General features: G+C 45.5%; 1 protein-coding gene across 1 annotated transcript in view; it reads left to right on the top strand.

Moving 5' to 3' along the window:
• txnrd2.2 (thioredoxin reductase 2, tandem duplicate 2) overlaps window positions 1-21,729 on the top strand; it is a 67,502-nt gene extending 45,773 nt beyond the window's left edge. The window contains exons 11-15 of the mRNA XM_055655447.1: window positions 6,619-6,755; window positions 9,041-9,136; window positions 10,642-10,734; window positions 14,661-14,830; window positions 19,841-21,729. Of these exons, the coding sequence (XP_055511422.1) occupies window positions 6,619-6,755; window positions 9,041-9,136; window positions 10,642-10,734; window positions 14,661-14,830; window positions 19,841-19,964 (620 nt within the window). The 3' untranslated portion in view covers window positions 19,965-21,729. The remainder of the gene's footprint in view (window positions 1-6,618; window positions 6,756-9,040; window positions 9,137-10,641; window positions 10,735-14,660; window positions 14,831-19,840) is intronic.
• The last annotated feature ends 328 nt before the right edge of the window (window positions 21,730-22,057 follow it).

The raw sequence follows: 22,057 nt of genomic DNA, 5'->3' as shown, positions 1-22,057 counted from the left end.
CTTGACCTTTGAGGGGCTGTCACACTTGGCGATTTTTTTCGGCGACTGCCGGCATCATATCAGGGTCGCCAAAAGATTTTGAACATTTCGAAAACCAGCGGCGACAAAAAAAAAGTTGCGACACTTGAAATAACGCCGCGCCTCAACACCCCATCAGGCCGCAAATTCTTCGGTGACCTGATACGTCTGTCGATGATGCCGGCAGTCGTATCTGGTGCTACAAGCGCTGTAAGGCAGCGACTATACCGCTACACCACCGTACTGCCTTCTTAAAAGACCTCCAATCTATTTCATTCGAGACCTTCAGACTGTAATTAATTAATAATCCGTTGTACCCTTTATCTGTACACTGTGGACGGCTCGATTGTAATCATATATGGTCTTTGACTGGGTAGTGATGAAAACAAAAACGTTTCACTGTACCTCAGCAGTGTGTGTGTGTGTGTGCGCGCGCGCGTGTGTGTGCGTCTGCGTGTCTGTGTCTGTGTGTCTGTCTGTCTGTGTGTATCTCTGTGTGTGTGTCTGTGTATATGTGTCTGTGTGTGTGTCTGTGCCTGTGTGTGTCTGCGTCTGCGTGTCTGTGTCTGTGTGTGTCTGTGTCTGTGTGCGTCTGCGTGTCTGTGTCTGTGTGTCTGTCTGTGTGTGTGTGTCGCTGTGTGTGTGTGTGTGTGTGTTGTTCAAGGCTGAACAGATCTGTCTCTAAAGTCATTACACAAGTTTATATCAAGGAATAAATCACATTTGTGAGGCCCTAATTTCAAAATTAAACTCGATGGCAATAAACTCAGCAGTCGGTGGGGAAACCAGATCGCCCTGCTTTGAAATCCTAGTAGTTGCAGGTTGTTATCAGAGCAAACAAGTATGAATATCATTTTTACAAAGCATAATAATGCAGTCTCAAAGAAGAATCTAATTTCAAAATGCTCGGTGGCCAGAAACTTGAGATTTGGTAGAATTTTTATACATCGGAATCTGAGGAGTAACTTTTTCACACAAAGGGTGGTGGGTGTGTGGAACGAGCTGCAAGAGAAGGTAGGTAGACAAAAATGCTGGAGAAACTCAGCGGGTGAGGCAGCATCTATGGAGCGAAGGAATAGGTGACGTTTCGGGTCGAAACCCTGAAGGAATAGGTGACGTTTCGGGTCGAGACCCTTACGGGTCTCGACCCGAAACGTCACCTATTCCTTCCCTCCATAGATGCTGCCTCACCTGCTGGGCTTCTTCAGCATTTTTCGATTTTTCCAGCATCTGCAGTCCCTTCTTACACAAGAGAAGGTAGTTGAGGCAGGGACTATTGCGATGTTTAAGAAACAATTCGACAGGTACGTGGATAGGACTGGTTTAGAGGGATCTGGGCCAAATGCAGGCAGGTGGGATCAGTGTATAACCATATAACAATGACAGCATGGAAACAGGCCATCTCGGCCCTTCTAGTCCGTGCCGAACACTTACTCTCCCCTAGTCCCATCTACCTGCACTCAGACCATAACCCTCCATTCCATTCCCGTCCATATACCTATCCAATTCATTTTTAAATGATAAAATCGAACCTGCCTCCACCACTTCCACTGGAAGCTCATTCCACACAGCTACCACTCTCTGAGTAAAGAAGTTCCCCCTCATGTTACCCCTAAACTTCTGTCCCTGTAGATGGGGCATGTTGGTGGGTGTGGGCAAGTTGGGCTGAAGGGCCTGTTTCCATGACTCTATGTTATTGGGAAATGTACTTGAAGGGAGATATGAACATTGAATCCAATGGAAAATGATTATTTTAAAATATGATTGGCGCATAATTGAGGCTATCACTTTCCTTTGTCGAGGTCCCTTACGTTGATTGATCAGTGTGTGTTTAAAAAGCATTTGTATAGAGTACTCCTTGGTAACTGGTTTGTGAACAATGTGAACTCAGAGGCCAGCTGACTAACAAAATGATATCACTTCAACACGAGTACTTAACAGCAAGTCAAAACTATTTGTTTAATGCTGGACATATTGGTTAAGTGCTTTGGGAAGGGCAAAGAAATTGAATTTTTAATTGCCTTTTTCCATTTTTATACTTCTCACAGAGTAATGCAGGCTGACATTTAACATTAAAGCACAATGTTGGAATCACTCCGCACCTTCAGGCAGCATCTGTGCAGAGAGAAACTGTTAATATTTCAGGTTGACAATCTTTCATTAGAATCATTGCCATTGTGCAAGTTGTTTATAGATCAACTAAAGTGTACAGTGTTTTGTTACAATATCTAGGCTTTTAAAGTAATATTAGAAGATCAAAACATCAGCAGGAGTAATATCCATTGTCCTGCACTAAGCCCACATCCCACAATTTCCCAAGATCCAAAACTATACCTTGGTCTTGTATATACTGAGTAACTGAAGCTCCCCTGCCTTCCTGGATAGTGAATTCCAAGGATTCTCCCGGTGATAATCTTTCTGGAACTTGCTAAAGCCTTTGATTCTGTCAAACTGGGGACATTGTCGGTCATCAAATTCTGCTGCTGCTCGGAAATTCTTGTGTCTCTTTCATGATAACACACAAGCCATGGCTAGGATTTGGAATTTGCTGTCTGCAAGGGCGATGGGAGTCGATGTATTCAAGAGAGAGTTAGAGTTAGCTCTTAGGGCTAACGGAGTCCAGGGATATGGGTAGAAAGCAGGAACGGGGTACAGATTTTGGATGATCAGCCATGATCATATTGAATGGCGTGCAGGCTCTAAGGGCAGAATGGCCTACTCCCCTGCACCTAGTTTCAATGTTTCTATGAATCGAGTGACTTTAAGGAGTCAGTATCAAAATAATAAAAATGAGCAATGTTAAACCTTCGCATCTAATCTTTCTCGCACGATCCTTATAACGTGTTATCGCAGTGTCTATGGAGCGAAGGAATAGGTGACGTTTCGGGTCGAAACCCTGAAGGAATAGGTGACGTTTAGGGTCGAAACCCTGAAGGAATAGGTGACGTTTCGGGTCGAAACCCTGATGGAATAGGTGACGTTTCGGGTCGAAACTCTGAAGGAATAGGTGACGTTTCGGGTCGAGACCCTTACGGGTCTCGACCCGAAACGTCACCTATTCCTTCCCTCCATAGATGCTGCCTCACCCGCTGAGTTTCTCCAGCATTTTTGTCTACCTTCGATTTTTCCAGCATCTGCAGTCCCTTCTTACACAAGAGAAGGTAGTTGAGGCAGGGACTATTGCGATGTTTAAGAAACAATTCGACAGGTACGTGGATAGGACTGGTTTAGAGGGATCTGGGCCAAATGCAGGCAGGTGGGATCAGTGTATAACCATATAACAATGACAGCATGGAAACAGGCCATCTCGGCCCTTCTAGTCCGTGCCGAACACTTGCTCTCACCTAGTCCCATCTACCTGCACTCAGACCATAACCCTTTATGGTCTCCATCCCACTCAAAAGTATGTGTTTGCGGGGAATCGAGAACCAGAGGGCAGGTTTAATGTGAGTTGGGCAAGATTTAATTGGAACCCGAGTGGCAACCTTTTCACTGAGAAGGTGGTGGGGATATAGAAAAAGGCAGGCACTCGTACCACATTTAAAATACATTTGGACAAGTACATGGATAGAAAAGGTTCAGAGGAATATGGGCCAAATGTATGGAGATGGGATGAGTGTAGATGGGGCACCTTTGTCGGCATGGGCCACTTCCGTGCTAAATGACTCTAACCTCCATTTGGCCTTGCACAACTCCTCATTGAGAACTCCCTTTCCTTCCCAAGCCTATTTAATTATAACAGTAGCAATACAAAGTGCACATTACTCATAGACCTCAGTCCTATCAGCCACTATACACTGTCGAGTCCAAATTATTTTATTTTGACGGGCGGCACGGTGGCGCAGCGGTAGAGTTGCTGCCTTACAGAGCTTGCAGCGCCAGAGGCCCGGGTTCGATCCCGACTGTGGGTGCTGTCTGTGCGGAGTTTGCACGTTCTCCCCGTGACCGAATGGGTTTTCTCCGTGATCTTCGGTTTCCTCCCACACTCCAAAGGCGTGCAGGTTTGTAGGTTAATTGGTTTTGGTATAAGTGTAAATTGTCCCCAGTGTGTGTAGAATAGTGTTAGGATTGTTGATGGGTGTGGACTCAGTGGGCCATAGAGCCTGTATCTCTAAACTAAATTAGACAACTAATATTCTTTATTCTGTGGTTAATTTTTCCAAAGCTTTGTGAAGAGATAAACAGATGCTGCCATCTGACGCTATTTTTAATATAACACTGGTTGAGGAGTTCTGCAGTGGCCACAATCTATTGCCTGCACCTTACCAAGCCAAGGATTGCCCTGTTGGTTTTCCCCCCCACAGACGGTCCCGTCTAATTCCTCCCCTGTTTTATTATTTTTGTTTTTCAAGCAGTTGACGTTTCTAAACCTCCCCTTTAATTACTATTTTCATCTTGTGACAAAGAAAATGATTACCTTGACGTTATTTTGTTCTCTTGTTTCAACATGAACGAACTAACTTTTAGCCTGGAGAAGTCCACGCACTTTGCTCAACTCTTGCTGTTTTTTTTTCTTCCTCGACATATTCCATATCAAAGAAAAATTTAGATGATGAAATATCTCATCCTTTTGAAGTGCAGCCATTGAACCAGATAATGTCCATCTACAATGTAAACTGCAAGAAGCGGTTGGTTTTGGTGTCTGAATGTATCTAATCTTTCGCAAACACGGTATGAAAGTCACAAACACGTTCTCGACAAGTTCAATCAGCATTAGTTTTGTGGTGATGATAAATTGCACGCAGTCGGGAAGCAATATTGCCAAAGAACGTTCACAATGTGGTAATGGAACACCATTTATGTTGTAACCTCCCGAGAAACACCACGCTTTAAATGATTCCACATTGATCCATGCAAGAAATATTGGATTAGGCAACACTGCAGTAGGCCGAGCGTGCAGATTGGACACGGCCTGTCAGACGGGCACTCAAGAGTTCAGTCATAGTGGTCGGTTTTAACTGGATACGGATTCAGATTCAATTCATTCAATTCAACTTTAATGTCATCGCACAAATACAAGTATGAGTACAACGAAATGCAGTTTTGCGTCAGTCCGTAGTAGTTGTGCATAAAGAAATAAAAAAAATAGAAAGAGAGAAGATACAGAATAATCAAAAAATGCAGAATAATTAAACAATGGGGACGGAGGGACCGGAGAAATCTATCGGCGGGACTCCGAGTTCAGCAATGTGATTGTATTGTTGTAGAAGCTGTTCCTCATCCTACTAGTACGTGACCTGAGGCTCCTGTACCGCCTCCCTGATGGGAGGAGGGCAAACAGTCCATGGTTGGGGTGTGAGGGGTCTTTGATGATCTTCCCAGCCCGTCTCAGACACCGTTTTCGGTGGAGGGCATCCATGGCAGGGAGCGGGGCACCGATGATGTGCTGCGCGGTTTTCACCACCCGTTGTAGTGCCCTCCTGTCCGCATTCAGATTAGTTTATAGTAATATACACAACGATCCAATAAAAATCCATGTTCACATTAAGCTCAAACGGTAAACAGTAAACACACTGTAATAAACATACAACAATACACGTGACAATGTGGGCAAAACCACAATGGTGCAAGAGTGTGATGCAAACCGAAAAAAGTATTAAGATGCGAAAATAGAATAATTGATTGAGGTAGAATTAAGAGTTTATGGAAATAGACTGTGAAAGAGGTGATTGGTTCAGGCGTGCGGTAGCATTGGGGAAGAGGTTATTTAGTTTAGATATACAGCATGGAAACAGGCCGTTCAGCCCACCAAGTCCATGTTGACCATCAGTCACCCATTCACACTAGTTATCCGTTATCCCATTTCCCCACTCCCTACCTACTAGAGGCAATTGTACAGAGGCCATCTGCATTTCCAGGAATCTGTATTCCTGCACATCTTTGGGATGTGGGAGGAAACCGGAGCACCCGGAGGAAACATGAGCGGTGACGGGGAGAACGTGCAAACTCTGCACAGACAGGCAGAGATCGGAATCGAAGCCGGGTCTACCAGCTTTGCCCCCCCCCTCCACACAAAGGTTGAACATCTGCACTGAATCTTAAGTCCGAATCTCTGAGCTTTCAGGCATCTTCTCCCATGGGAATGGCCAGGTTACCGGCATCCTTGCTGACGTTGCCAGCCTTCCCGATGCAACACACCATGAAGGTGGACCTGGCAGTCTCTTGGGCGAAGGCACTAATTGTTTTGTAGAAGCTTCTGGTTTTGGCACATTAACTTGTACCAGCTGAAAAGATGCACGTTAGTAACTTGGAGGCTAAAGTCAGACAGGATGGAGAATGACTGGAATTTCAGAGCAAGCCTGAAGCCAGGGAGATTGTGCCTTGACATTTTAATTAATTTCTGCACATCTTTGTGAAGATGGTTTTTGATACATCGAGGAAAAGACTTCTCCGAATGTGTAAATCCAACTGCTTAAACTACCCATAAACATTTGCCTCCAAGTCAGTTTGTGGCTGGTAAAGTATGAGATCCAATTTTGTCTGACACGTTGCTTGTCTGCAGAATCTTTTCGCATGTAATGCAAAGTATAAAAGACACTTGTACACGCCAGCTGAATGTCGTGTTACAAATTACATAGCCATCTTCCCTATTTCTTCCAGGTCGAACACCAGAAACACAAGGCCTGTGTCTGGACAAGGCGGAGGTCAGGGTTAACCCGGAAACCGGCAAGGTGGTGGTTGGTGATGGTGAAGAGACCTCTGCCCAACATATTTATGCAATTGGAGATATAGCAGAGGTGGGGCATGATCCAGGTATTCCGGTCCACAGGATCTCACCTCGGACCTGACTGTTATTCGTAGCGGGCTAGAAAGAGGGAAATTGGTTGAGGATTTGTGTACTTTTGTTGGTCTGTGATGTTATGATAGTTACACAGTATTGAAACAGGCCCTTCGACCCAACTTGCCAATGCTGACCAAGATGCCCCATCTACACTAGTCCAACCTGCCCACATTTGGCCTATTTCCTTCCAAACCAAGTCAATGGATATTTATTTATCTTATATGTATATTTATCTTTATATTATGGTGGAGATAGCTAGTTAGATTTGTGATTAGTACAGGTGTCAGGGCTAATGGGGAGAAGGCAGGAGAATGCGGTAGAGACGGAAAGATAGATAAGCTTTGATTGAATGGTGGAGTAGACTTGATGGGCCGAATGGCCTAATTCTGCTTCTACAACTTATGAACCTTTCCCATCCATGAACCTGTCCAAATATCTCTAACAATACTCCATCCAGCCTGTTGACACCCACATCTGGTGCTTTGTTCGTGTCATTTGCTTTTTTTTGTTCTTGCTTTAACCATATCACCATATAACAATTACAGCCATCTCGGCCCTACAAGTCCGTGCCGAACAACTTTTTTTTCCCTTAGTCCCACCTGCCTGCACTCATACCATAACCCTCCATTCCCTTCTCATCCATATGCCTATCCAATTTATTTTTAAATGATACCAATGAACCTGCCTCCACCACTTCCACTGGAAGCTCATTCCTCACCGCTACCACCCTCTGAGTAAAGAAGTTCCCCCTCATATTGCCCCTAAACTTCTGTCCCTTAATTCTGAAGTCATGTCCTCTTGTTTGAATCTTCCCTATTCTCAAAGGGAAAAGCTTGTCCACATCAACTCTGTCTATCCCTCTCATCATTTTAAAGACCTCCCTTAACCTTCTGCGCTCCAGAGAATAAAGACCTAACTTATTCAACCTATCTCTGTAACTTAGTTGTTGAAACCCAGGCAACATTCTAGTAAATCTCCTCTGTACTCTCTCTATTTTGTTGACATCCTTCCTATAATTGGGTGACCAAAACCATTGCTTTGCTGTATACTATTACGTCATTTGTGTAAGAAAGAATTGCAGATGCTGGAAAAATTGAAGGTAGACAAAAATGCTGGAGAAACTCAGCGGGTGAGGCAGCATCTATGGAGCGAAGGAAATAGGTGACCCAACCTGCCCAGGCAGACCAAGATACCCCACCTGTGATAGTCAGTCCCACCTGCCTGCGTTTGGCCCATATCCTTCCTAAACATTTCCTATTCACGTACCTGTCCAAACTTAGAATATAGAACCACACAGTGCTGGAACAAATCATAAGACTGAGGCCATTCGGCCCATCGAGTCTGCTCCTCCATTTAATCACGGCTGATCTGGGATGTCAGGACTGTCTTATAAAGAAAGACTGGATAGACTTGGTTTATACTCTCTAGAATTTATGAGATTGAGAGGGGATCTTATAGAAACTTACAGAATTCTTAAGGGGTTGGACAGGCTAGATGCAGGAAGATTGCTCCCGATGTTGGGGAAGTCCAGGACAAGGGGTCACAGCTTAAGGATAAGGGGGAAATCCTTTAAAACCAAGATGAGGAGAACTTTTTTCACACAGAGAGTGGTGAATCTCTGGAACTCTCTGCCACAGAGGGTAGTCGAGGCCAGTTCATTGGCTATGTTTAAGAGGGAGTTAGATGTGGCCCTTGTGGCTAAGGGGATCAGAGGGTATGGAGAGAAGGCAGGTACGGGATACTGAGTTGGATGATCAACCATGATCATATTGAATGGCGGTGCAGGCTCGAAGGGCCGAATGGCCTACTCCTGCACCTAATTTCTATGTTTCTATGATCTATTTTTCCCTCTCAACCCCATTCTCGTTCGTCTCCTGTAATCTTTGACACCCGTTAGCGCGCACATTCGAGCCGACCACGCAGTTAATCTATACTAATGGCATTCACTTGCAAGCGATCAGCGTCCCTCTATTCTCTGCTTGTTCACGTGGCTGTCTGTGCCACTTCACCATTGCTAATGTGACTGCTGCCACCACTCACCCCAACAGCACATTCCAGGAACATTACTCTCCTTGTGCTCACAAAGAAATTTGCCCCGAACATCTCCTTTATGCTCTTCTCCTCTCACCTTAAACCTGCCCCCTCTGTTATTTGATCTTTGCCTCTACTGTAGTGCGACATCGCTGGTGATTAGCTGTTGCTTTGGACAAGAGGTTTTGCTCAGTGTATCTCTTCTAACAGGGCCGACCAGAGCTCACACCTTCAGCTATCAAAGCGGGTAAGCTGCTGGCTCATCGGCTGTTTGGCAAATCGACTCAGCTGATGGACTACGACAATGTGAGTAAACCTCATGGTGAAATGGCACACGTACTGTACGATTCACTTTTTTGATACAATTCAGTAAAAGTCTTACTATGTATAGCACAATCATAGACAATAGACAATAGGTGCAGGCGTAGGCCATTTGGCCCTTCGAGCCAGCACCGCCATTCAATGTGATCATAGAAACACAGAAAATGGTCATGGCTGATCATCCCCAATCAGTACCCCGTTCCTGCCTTCTCCCCATATCCCCGACTCCGCTATTTTTAAGAGCCCTATCTAGCTCTCTCTTGAAAGCATCCAGAGAACCGGCCTCTGAGGCAGTGAATTCCACAGACTCACAACTCTCTGTGAGAAAAAGTGTTTCCTCGTCTCCGTTCTAAATGGTTTACCCCTTATTCTTAAACTGTGGCCCCTGGTTCTGGACTCCCCCAACACCGGGAACATGTTTCCTGCCTCTAGCGTGTCCAAACCCTTAATAATCTTATATGTTTCAATGAGATATCCTCTCATCCTTCTAAACTCCAGAGTGTACAAGCCCAGCTGCTCCATTCTCTCAGCATATGACAGTCCCGCCATCCTGGGAATTAACCTTATTCATAATCATGCCTGAGTATAAGAGTGTAGGAATAGTAAATTACACTGAGACAGCACAAAAGAGTCGTCACGTTTCTGCCGCCATTTTGAATGATTCAAGTTTCAAAGTTGTTAAAAATGTTGTGTCTTAACTTGGCCATAAAGGCTGTTGTCTTGGGCTGGTGCTGACAGCAGTATTTCAAAGATCGGCCTGGCCCTGCGATGTTGTTGATCTCTTCCACAGCTCTGTCCCGCTGCAGGCCACGTCCCATTCATGCTCTCAGCCGCTTAGATGGGTGCCCTGATCTAATCAAGCCCCAGGCTGCTGTAGGGCCTCCAGCAGCCAATCTTTCCACATCGACCTGCAAACACATCATCCGGACTTCTTCTGAAGAAGGCTCGTGACCCGAAATGTTACCTATCCCTTTCCTCCAGAGATGCTGCATTACTCCAGCACTTTGTGTCTATCTTTGGTTTCAACCAGCATCTGCAGTTCTTTGTTTCCAAGCTTATATTTTATCCTTTTTACATGCAAAACTGTAGTATACTAAGAGTTGTAGAAAGGAACTGCAGATGCTGGTTTAAACCGAAGATAGACACAAAATGCTGGAGTAACTCAGCGGGTGAGGCAGCATCTATGGAGGGAAGGAATAGGTGACGTTTCGGGCCGAGACCCTTCTTCAGACTGATGACAAAAATGCTGGAGAAACTCAGCGGGTGAGGCAGTATCTATGGAGGGAAGGAATAGGTGACTTTTCGGGTCGAGACCCTTCCGGGTCTCGACCCGAAACGTCACCTATTCCTTCGGGTTCTCGACCCGAAACGTCACCTCTTCCATCGCTCCATAGATGCTGCCTCACCCGCTGAGTTTCTCCAGCATTTTTGTCTACCTTTGATTTTTTCCATCATCTGCAGTTCTTTCTTAAACATGTTTATGTGTTTAGGTTGCTACCACAGTTTTTACACCGCTGGAGTACGGATGTGTAGGCTTGACTGAAGAGGAGGCCGTGCGCCGACATGGGGAGGACAAGATAGAGGTAACAAGCACATATACAGCCGTCACGGAGAGGATAGTACAAGCCAAGTCTATCCAGTCTTTCTTCATATGAAAGTCCCGACATCCCAGGAATCAGTCTGGTGAACCTTCTCTGTACTCCCTCTATGGCTCGTTTATTCTTGCAAACCCCACTCTGAAGGCCAAACAGCTTAGAAACATAGAAAATAGGTGCAGGAGTAGAGGCCATTCGGCCCTTCGAGCCTGCACCGCCATTCAATATGATCATGGCTGATCATCCAACTCAGTATCCTGTACCTGCCTTCTCTCCATACCCCCTGATCCCTTTAGCCACAAGGGCCACATCGAACTCCCTCTTAAATATAGCCAATGAACTGTGTGGCCTCAACTACCTTCTGTGGCAGAGAATTCCACAGATTCACCACTCTCTGTGTAAAAAAATATTTTCTCATCTCGGTCCTAAAAGACTTCCCCCTTATCCTTAAACTGTGACCCCTTGTTCTGGACTTCCCCAACATCGGGAACAATCTTCCTGCATCTAGCCTGTCCAACCCCTTAAGAAATTTGTAAGTTTCTATAAGATCCCCCCTCAATCTTGTAAATTCTAGCGAGTACAAGCCGTGTCTGTCCAGTCTTTCTTCATATGAAAGCCCTGCCATCCCAGGAATCAGTCTGGTGAACCTTCTCTGTCCTCCCTCTATGCCAAGAATGTCTTTCCTCAGATTAGGAGACGCTGAGATTGCATTGGTACATATCACTGACTACGGGTCGTTTGGTTTAGAGATAGGGCATGGACACAGGCCCTTCGGTCCGTCGAGTCTGTGTCGACCCATGATCACCCGTTCACACAACTTCTATGTTATCCCACTTTCACATTCACTTTCTACACTCCTGGGACAATTGAGTAAGACCAATTAACCTGCATGTCTTTGGGGTGCCGGAAGAGGTGTTTGAGAAAATCGTTTCATAAAAACAATGGGGAAAAGAGAAGGGCGAGAGTGTTTCAGAAACACGGTGATAAAGTTAATTCACCCACGGGACTTAAAAAAAATATAGGTCTTTTTATTTTTAAAGGTCTTTGAGCTAAAAATGCTGATAGCCTGGTATGGTGCCTCAACCATAAAATAGGCCATAGTACTACAATGAGCTATAAAGGAATTCCAATTGTTGCCTTTATATCTCTTTCATTCCACAAGGAAGGAATGATTATTTTTCCACTGGTTAATAAAAGCCAGGAATGGCATTCTCTTATTTCTACGCTGCATGGCAATGGTGAGTTTTTGCAGGTGAGGATTCTGAGCGAGTGGATGCCGGACAAAGCATCAGTTTAAAAGGAGCAGCGACTCTGTGGCAGGGTAATGTTTCTGTTCCATGAGTCAGACATACTTGTGGGTTCGCTGAATGATGCTGACGGGGTGCAGAGGAATGGTGGGCAAGTTAGTACTGTGGATCTGTGCCAGCTAGGTGTTGGAACACTTGTAAACACCATCAGAAGAGGCTTTGAGCTGGTCTGGAATGAAAGTTTCTTTCCAGAGGTTTAGATGAAGGACGTGCCTTCCAAGTCTCTGGTCATTTCCAGGTGCAGCAATATGGTGCAGTAAATGGAGCAGTCACTTGGCTCATCGCCAGTTCCCACAAACAGCGGAGGAGGCTGAGGGCTGAGTTTATAAAGGTTTATAATATAAGGTCAATAAACCACAAACTTCCCCATGGTAGGAGCTTTGAAAACGTGAAAGCATAGGTTTAAAATAAATGGTTCAATAGTACTTTATTACCATATATACCTAGGTACATATTTATTTTGGCACAGTGGCACAGCAATAGAATTGCTGCCGTACAGTGCAGGAGACCCAGGTTCGATCCTGACTACGGGTGCTGTCTGTACGAAGTTTGTACGTTCTCCCTGTGACCATGTGGGTTTTCTCCGGATGTTCCAGTTTCCTCCCACACTCCAAAGGCGTGCAGGTTTGTAGGATAGTGGGATGATGTCAGTGTACGAGCTGATCGCTGGTCGGCGTGGATTCGATGGGCCGAAGGGCCTGTTTCCATGCTACATGTCTAAAGGGATAGCTAAATTCCTTTTTTGCAGATAGTTGAGTGGCAATCTTACCCTACATTAGGCACAATCATACTGAAGTCCAAGAATGTAAGTACAGTGGATTATACTGAGGCAGTACACAAGAGTCGCCACGTTTCAAGGCTGTGTTGTACCATTCAAGTTCAAAGTCCTAACTTGGCCGTAAAGGCCTGTTGTCTGGGTCTGGGTTGCATGGGTCGGCCTGGCCAGGTGATGTCGGTGTCCTCCACCGCTCCGTACCGCTGCAGGCTGCGTCCGATCCATCCCAGCCATGCCCCATCCAATCAAGCCGGATTTTCAGATCCCTGTAATTGAGCAAATGTACCTAATTGTCCGAGAAATATTTGGACAACTCGGGTCATTTAGAATAGACATGAAGATAAAACTCAATATCTTCAGGCTGAACATTTATTTATTTTTCTAAACATCATTTATTTCTGGTTCGCTATTGCATGTAAACCTGAATATGTATCTGTACTTGTGGATGGCTTGTTGTAAACATGTATTGTCACACAACAAAAGCTTTTCACTGCACACGTGACATTAAACTAAGCTCAAACTCATACTCACCCATCGAAGTTATAGAGCCATATAGAACGGAAACAGGCCATTCGGCCCAGCTCATCCATGCCAACCAAATCCCCTTCTAAGCCTGTGCTTGAGGCATATCCCTCTAAACCTTTCCTATCCAAGCATCTATCCCCAATGACTTTGTTATAGTACCTGCCTCAACTACTTCCTCTGGCAGCTCCATCCAAATACCCACCACCCTCTGTATGGGAAAAATCACCCCTCAGTTTCCTCTTAAACCTTTCCCCTCTCACCTTCAATCTAAGCCCTCTAAGTTTTGATTCCTAAACCCTGGGAAATAAACTATTATTCTATGGTCGTGCTACATTTTATTACACCCAGAGCAACCTGATGCTTCACTTATTTTAATTGTATGTTTTTCAAAAATAAGTGGAATACATTTTGAACTAAAACAGCCTCTTATTATCTCATGCAATTACCTATTTGTTGCAACATAAAGATTGTAAACAGTCTAATTATCATTGGCTGTCAGGTGCGCACACACACACATGCACGCACACACACGCACGCACGCACACACACAGACACACACACGCACGCACACACAGACAGACACGCACACACACACACGCACGCACACACATGCACGCACGCACACAGACACGCACACACACACACACAGACAGACAGACACACGCACGCACACAGACCGACACGCACACACACACACACACACACACACACACACACACACACACACACAGCTTCTTGTTTCTATTTTTAAATTCAAGTTAGTTTCCTTTCCGAATATTATAGCTATAATTACTGCCTCTGATCTTTTGATGGTAATTAAATTGTTGACATTTCCACACAGTTGAGGGGCTGTGCAGAACTAATCTGAAAATAGCAAGTTCATTGTGTGCACGGATGCAGACTTGGAATACCATCAATCATTGTTGTTTTGTGTTGAATTCCTTAAAGCTAGATAGACACAAAATGCTGGAGTTATTCAGCGAGTTGGGCAGCATCTCTGGAGAAACGGAATAGGTGACTTTTTGGATTGAGACCCTGGTTTAGACTCTCCTTAAATCCAGTCCGTCTATAAGCTCGGGTGCTGTTGACTTCACCTCACTGATGCAGCCTGTCCCGCTGAGTTACTCCAGCATTGTGCGTCTATCTTCAGTATAAACTAGCATCTGCAGTTCCTTCCTACACATATAATATGATACGCGCACACTTGTTCATTAAACCTTTCTACACCCACGCAGACATGTGCGTTTGCAGACACGGAGCATAGTTTGACAGTAACATCTCCTGCTTTGATTTATTCCTGTGATTAGATCTATCATGCACACTACAAGCCGCTGGAGTACACAGTAGCTGAACGAGAAGCTGCTCAGTGCTACGTCAAGATTGTTTGCTTGCGTGAAGGTGAACAAACCATTCTGGGGCTACATTTCATCGGACCAAATGCCGGCGAGGTCGTTCAAGGATTTGCACTTGGAATGAAGTAAATTCACAATTTGTTTTCCTCCCTTGATATTAAATGTAACGATAGCTCACAATACTGAATTCTACTCTCTATCCCCCCACAATCAGTCCGGAGAAGGGTCCCGACCTGAAACGCCACCTATCCATGTTCTCCATACTTGCTGCCTGACCCGCTGAGTTAATCCAGCGCTTTGTGTAAACCAGCATCTGTAGTTCTTTGTTTCTATACACTTCTGATGAACTCTGAGGTAGACAGAAATGCTGGAGAAACTCAGCGGGTGCAGCAGCATCTATTGAGCGAAGGAAATAGGTGACGTTTCAGGCCGAAACAAAATTCTGCATTGCTGTTCATAGACTTGGATTTTGAAGAACTAATAGCACTTGTCTGATTAGTGTAATTTAGTGTAGAAAAAACCCAAAAGTACTCCAAGTACTGGAATTAACTCAGCAGGTCAGGCAGAATCTCTGGAGAGGAAGGGTCCCGGCCTGAAACGTTACCCATCGTTTTTCTTCAAAGACGCTGCCTGACCCGCTGAGTTACTCCAGCACTTTGTGTCTATCTCTGGGGAACATGCAGAGGGTGAGGTTTCAGGTCGAGACCCTCCTTCGGACTGATTGTGGAGGCGAGGGGAGGAAAGTCAAATTCAGTGTTTTAGTTGCTGAGTTACTCCAGCGCTTTGTGTCCCGTTGGCATTAACCAGCACTTGCAGTTCTTTTGTTTCTACTGTTTAATATTTACCTTTTTAATTTCTTGACTCGGAAGTCAGATTTCCAGCGCATTTTATCGCACTCCTACCAGCCCCGTAGAATCTCAATTAGGTTTAACACAGGTCGGTAGGACTGGTTTTCTTTAGCACAAAGGAACTGAAAATCGAAAACAAAACTGCAGATGCGGAAAATCTGAAATAAAACCTGAAATAAAATGCTGGACTAACTCGGCAGGTCAGGCAACATTCATGGACAGAGACAAAGAGAGAAACAGGTTCGTCCAGGTAGCAGAAGAAGGTGTGGAGAACAAAGGATGGAACAAAAGGGAAATTCTCCGCTGGGTGGAATTATTTGTGCCAGTCGGGCAGTTTTGCCACTTGCAGACAGTGTAATGTTTTGCCAGCATTGTAACCTTTATAACAAGCCAGCCTATACAATTGAAAGAGAAATGAAAGGGAAGGCAGGTAGGCAGGCAGGCAAAAATGGGGCCAGGCCCAATACAAATGAAAGGATTTGTAAACTAAAGCTGGACTGACAAAACAACATTTTTTCCTGTGGAGACACAAGAAAATGCAGACGCTGGAACCTTTCATAGAACACAAAGTGCTGGAGTAACTCAGCAGGTCAGGCAGCATCTCTGGTGGAAAACGGTGGGTGGGTGACGTTTCAGGTCGTGACTGAAGAAGGGCCCCAACCCGAAACGTCACACATCCATTTTCTCCAGAGATGCTGCCTGACCTGCTGAGTTACATAGAAACATAGAAAACAGGTGCAGGAGTAGAGGCCATTCTGCCCTCCGAGCCTGCACCGCCATTCAATATGATCATGGCTGATCATCCAACTCAGTATCCCGCACCTGCCTTCTCTCCATACTCCCTGATCCCTTTAGCCACAAGGGCCACATCTAACTCCCTCTTAAATATAGCCAATGAACTGGCCTCAACTACCCTCTGTGGCAGAGAATTCCAGATTCACCACTCTCTGTGTGAAAAATGATTTTCTCATCTCGGTCCTAAAAGACTTCCCTCTTATCCTTAAACTGTGACCCCTTGTTCTGGACTTCCCCAACATCGGGAACAATCTTCCTGCATCTAGCCTGTCCAACCCCTTAAGAATTTTGTATGTTTCTATAAGATCCCCCCTCAATCTTCTAAATTCTTGCGAGTACAAGCCGAGTCTATCCAGTCTTTCTTCATATGAAAGATCTGCCATCCCAGGAATCAGTCTGGTGAACCTTCCCTGTGCTTCCATCATTTTGCGTCAGGCAGTATCTCTGGAGGTCATGTGCAGGTGAAGTTTCAGGTTAAGACCCTTCTTCAGACTGGGAGGGGGGGAGGGGTTGAAATATTTTTTTCTCTATCATTCTTCATGTTTTGGCATTCTAGATATGTCGTAACTCAAAATATCTACACGCTGATTATAGGAGTCTGTAGAAGGGTCTCAACCCGAAACGTCACCTATTCCTTTTCTCCAGAGATGCTGGTTGACCAGCTGGGTTACTCCAGCCTTTTGTGTCTATCTTTGGTTGAAAACAGCATCTGCAGTTCCTTCCTTCACAGCCTGCTTGTTTTGGTCAAGTGGGGAATGAGGATGGGAGCGGTTTGGACGTCGTGAGTGAAGTTTCCGCTCCTGAAGACACCATTAACCCAGCTGGGTGTCGACATCAATCTGCAGCTTCCTAAGCTGTTGTCAGTTTGGTCTCAATATTAGCTTTATTCGCTCTTTTGAATTTAATAATTAGTGTGGTTGGTATTTGAACTTAGGTCCTGACCTTTCGACACTAATCCAGTAAATGAATCTCTATTTCACCATACCTCTTATTTTTGCCTTCCAGTGAAGATGCGGTGGAAACTTGTTACCTTATAATCATCAAATGAGTTGTTCCTAAGGAGCAATCCTCAACTGTCACTCATGAGTCATTGATAATTATACGTTTGCAACGTTCCCTGTAAGGGCAGTTCACTGATTCATTGCAAGATAGTCTTGTTAGCCGAGCGATGGTTCTAAAAGCTGTCTGCCCGCAAGCTAGGGAACTGTTTGATTCACTACTACACCATTTAGGACATTGGACTTTGTCCATGGAACTGATACGTTACAGGGTTTAAGGGCCTGTTCCACGTATGCCGTAAGCAGGTGACTGAAAACTTTCAAAATGTTGAAAATCCAGCGGCGACCATATAACAATTACAGCACGGAAACAGGCCATTCGGCCCTTCTAGTCCGTGCCGAACACTTACTCTCACCTAGTCCCATCTACCTGCACTCAGACCATAACCCTCCATTCCTTTCCCGTCCATATACCTATCCAATTTATTTTTAAATGATAAAATCGAACCTGCCTCCACCACTTCCACCGGAAGCTCATTCCACACCGCTACCACTCTCTTGAGTAAAGAAGTTCCCCCTCATGTTACCCCTAAACTTTTGTCCCTTAATTCTCAAATCATGTCCTCTTGTTTGAATCTTCCCTACTCTCAATGGGAAAAGCTTATCCATGTCAACCACATCCACGACACTCTGGGCGATGACTCACGACCATACAGGCGTTACGTGTCGACATGTCGCGGGGTGAAGCCTGTACGGTCGTGAGTAGTCGCCCAAAGAGTCGTACCTTGTTCTGGTCGCCGCTGGATTTTCAACATGTCGAACATTTTCGGCGACCCGCTGCGACTATGATGGGTGCCGGCAAGTTGCCGGGAAAAAAATCACGTAAGTGGGACAGGCCCTTTAGAAATATACAAAGTGTTCAAGAAGGAACTGCAGATGCTGGAAGATCGAAGGTACACAAAAATGCTGGAGAAACTCAGCGGGTGCAGCAGCATCTATGGAGCGAAGGAAATAGGTGACGTTTCGGGCCGAAACCCTTCCTCAGACTGATGGGGAGTGGGGGGGAGAAGGAAGGAAAAAGGGAGGAGGAGGAGCCCGAGGGCGGGGGGGATGGGAGGAGACAGCTCGAGGGTTAAGGAAGGGGAGGAGACAGCAAGGGCTAGCAAAACTGGGAGAATTCAACGTTCATGCCATCCGGACACATGCAACCCAGGCGGAATATGAGGTGCTGTTCCTCCAATTTCCGGTGTTGCTCACTCTGGCAATGGAGGAGACCATTCTGCTCTCTGAATCTTCCCCTTTGCTTCATCTATTGTACTTGAGTTTGAACTGATTGCATGTGTGATAAGACACCAAATGCTGGAGTAACTCAATTGATCAGGCAGTATCTCTGGAGAAAAGGAATAGGTAACATTTCGGGTAGGAACCCTTCTTCAGACCTAAGTGGTATCTATTTTATGTTTAAGAAGGAACCGCAGATGCTGGAAAATCGAAGGGGGGACAAAAATGCTGGAGAAACTCAGCGGGTGCAGCAGCATCTATATAGCGAAGGAAATAGCGAAGGAAATAGGCAACGTTTCGGGCCGAAACCCTTGGGTTTCGGCCCGAAACGTTGCCTATTTCCTTCACTCCATAGATGCTGCTGCAGCCGCTGAGTTTCTCCAGCATTTTTGTGTACCTGGTATCTATCTTTGGTTTATCTGATCTATTTGGATAGTGAGCAAAACAAAGCTTTACATTGTAACTGGGTACATGTGAGAATTGGATTTGAGTCTGTAAAAGGTCGCCTATCCAGGTCCTCTGCAGAAACTGCCTGACCTGCTTAGTTACTCCAGCACTTTGTGTCCTTTTGTGTGTCTGCAGTTCTTTATTTCTACATTTTACTGGACCCCTTTCAATCAGGAGGTTTCAAACCTGCAACATGGCCCATCCGTCCCCTCCAGAAATGCTGGCTGCTTCACCACATAACCATATAAATAACAATTACAGCACGGAAACAGGCCATCTCGGCCCTACAAGTCCATGCCGAACAAATGTTTTTTTTTCCCCTTAGTCCCACCTGCCTGCACTGCCTGCCTATACCATAACCCTCCATTCCCTTCTCATCCATATGCCTATCCAATTTATTTTTAAATGATACCAATGAACCTGCCTCCACCACTTCCACTGGAAGCTCATTCCACACCGCCACCACTCTCTGAGTAAAGAAGTTCCCCCTCATGTTACCCCTAAACTTCTGTCCCTTAATTCTGAAGTCATGTCCTCTTGTTTGAATCTTCCCTATTCTCAAAGGGAAAAGCTTGTCCACATCAACTCTGTCTATCCCTCTCATCATTTTAAAGACCTCTATCAAGTCCCCCCTTAACCTTCTGCGCTCCAGAGAATAAAGACCTAACTTATTCAAACGTTCTGCACAAGGTCCCAGCACCTGCAGCCCCTTGTGCCTTCAGCATACCTTTCACTCCGGGTTTAACCCGTGTGTGCTTGCTTTCAGGTGCAATGCCACTTACTCTCAGCTGGCATCCACAGTGGGCATCCATCCAACGTGCGCCGAAGAGGTGAATAAGTTGAACATCACCAAGCGATCGGGTTTGGACGCAACAGTCACGAGTTGCTGAGGTTAAATGTCGCCCCTGAACGAGTGGCCACACCACAAACTCTGGAGCCGCCACCAAAGACCTTCGCCTGAGAACAGAACGAGCCTGAAACACATTGTTTTATAGATCAGAATTAATCTTGCCCTTCACTGTTGCCATGTCGAAATGTCACCTTGTGTCACCAGGGCATAAGACCCAAAACCTAAGCTTGCATGGAATTAAGTTAATGAACAGCAGGTAACATCGTCTTTTAATATAGCAGCTAGTAGTGCTGCTGCCTCACAGCACCGGAGACCCGGGTTCAATCCTGATTATGGGTGCTGTCTGTGCAGAGTTTGCAGGTTCTCCCTGTGACCGCGTGGGTTTCAACCGGGTGCTCCGGTTTCCTCTCGCGTCCCAAAGAGGTGCAGGTTTGGCCCTGTAAATTGTCCCTAGTGTAAGGGGAAGGTGGGATAGCATAGAACTTGTGTGAATGGGTAATCCGGTGGGCCGAAGGGACTGTTTCCATGCTGTATCTCTAAACAAAATATTTCAATGTCATTCAATCACATAAATGTTTAGGCTGCCGTGCTGAAGAGTCCACCATTGCTGGGGTTGGGTGGGCTGGTGACAGTGACGGGTGGGCAAGTGGTGTATCACGAAAGTAGAATACAATTGCTAACTCCGCCAGCAGAGGGCGATATCTGCTTGTGCCCGTGAATGTGAGAGCATGTGTTGCCTAACAATGACGGGGCTGTCCCACTGTACAAGTTCATTCAAGACCTCTCCCGAGTTTAAAAAAAAATCAGACTCGTGTAAGAACGTAGAATGTACGGAGCGGGTATGTCGGAGCTCGGGGACGTCTCTTAGAGGATCGTAACGCTAACGGCAGGTACTCGGGAAACGCGGTAAGCTCGGGAAGACCCGTGAAGATTTTTCAACATGTTGAAAAATGTCCACGAGAGCTCCGAGTACCCACGAGCGGCCATTACCGTAAATCTCCGAGTTCGAATCAGGGCAAACTCGGGAGAACTCTTGAATTAGCTCGTACAGTGGGACACAGCCCCTTTCGGAAGGCGGCTGCATTTGCAGTTTTGTTTTGCAAAGCCATGGGCCACTGGGGGGTGGCCCGGTGACACAGCGGGTAGAGCTGCTGCCTCACAGCGCCAGAGACACCGGTTCGATCCTGACCACAGGTGCTGTCTGTACGGAGTTTGTACGTTCTCCCCGTGGCCTGCGTGGGTTTTCTCCGGGCGCTCCGGTTTTCCTCCCACACTCCAAAGACGTACGGGTTTGTAGGTTAATTGGCTTTGGTAAATAAAATTGACCCTAGGATGGTGTGGGTGTTTTTCCGGGTTCGTTAGTCAACACTGACTCTGTGGGCTGAAGGGCCTGTTTCTGCACTGTATCTATAAACTAAATTAATTGCATTTGTTCATCTATAAACACAGAAGCCTGTGTGATGTCTTAAATTCTTAGCTTGCATTCAGGTGAGGTCGACGATAATGTTTCTTCTCTTCTACTCAAAGTGATTTCCATATTTTGCCGTCCAGAGTGTGGTGTGGTGATCAGGGGTGGCTGGAGAGAGGAGGGTCAACGTAGTTTGGCTCCCATAGATACCTGGCTGTACTGTGTGTGCATCGCACATCAAATGAGTATCTCATCACTCACAGTCAGCTCGAGCGAGTGCCAGTTAATGATGACCGGTTTGTAAACCCATTTCACGGGCTGGGCTGGTCTGATAATGTGGCATCTATAAAACTAAAATATGTAATATATTAAAAAAAAAACGATATTTCATCTTTTGCGTGGACTTTGTCTAATATTTGAGTTGTGAGTTGCAGGGGAAATAATGTGTGCCATATTTGGTATCAGTACATTGGACATTACTGTATAAACCATGAGTAAGTGAGTAAGTAAGTTTATTGGCCAAGTATTCACATACAAGGAATTTGCCTTGGTGCTCCGCCCACACGTAACAACATGACATACAGTGACAGTTACGAATGACTCAGAAAAACAATAAATATTAATAATAATAAAACATTAATGATAAAAACACCATTATCAAGCATGTGAACCAACAAAATACCGGATAAGGGAGGCTACAGATTTTTGGCTGTTGAGTAGAGCAA

The sequence above is a fragment of the Leucoraja erinacea genome, chromosome 25 (assembly GCF_028641065.1).
Source record: "Leucoraja erinacea ecotype New England chromosome 25, Leri_hhj_1, whole genome shotgun sequence".
Classification (NCBI taxonomy): domain Eukaryota; kingdom Metazoa; phylum Chordata; class Chondrichthyes; order Rajiformes; family Rajidae; genus Leucoraja; species Leucoraja erinaceus.
This window is presented reverse-complemented; position numbering and strand designations above follow the sequence as displayed.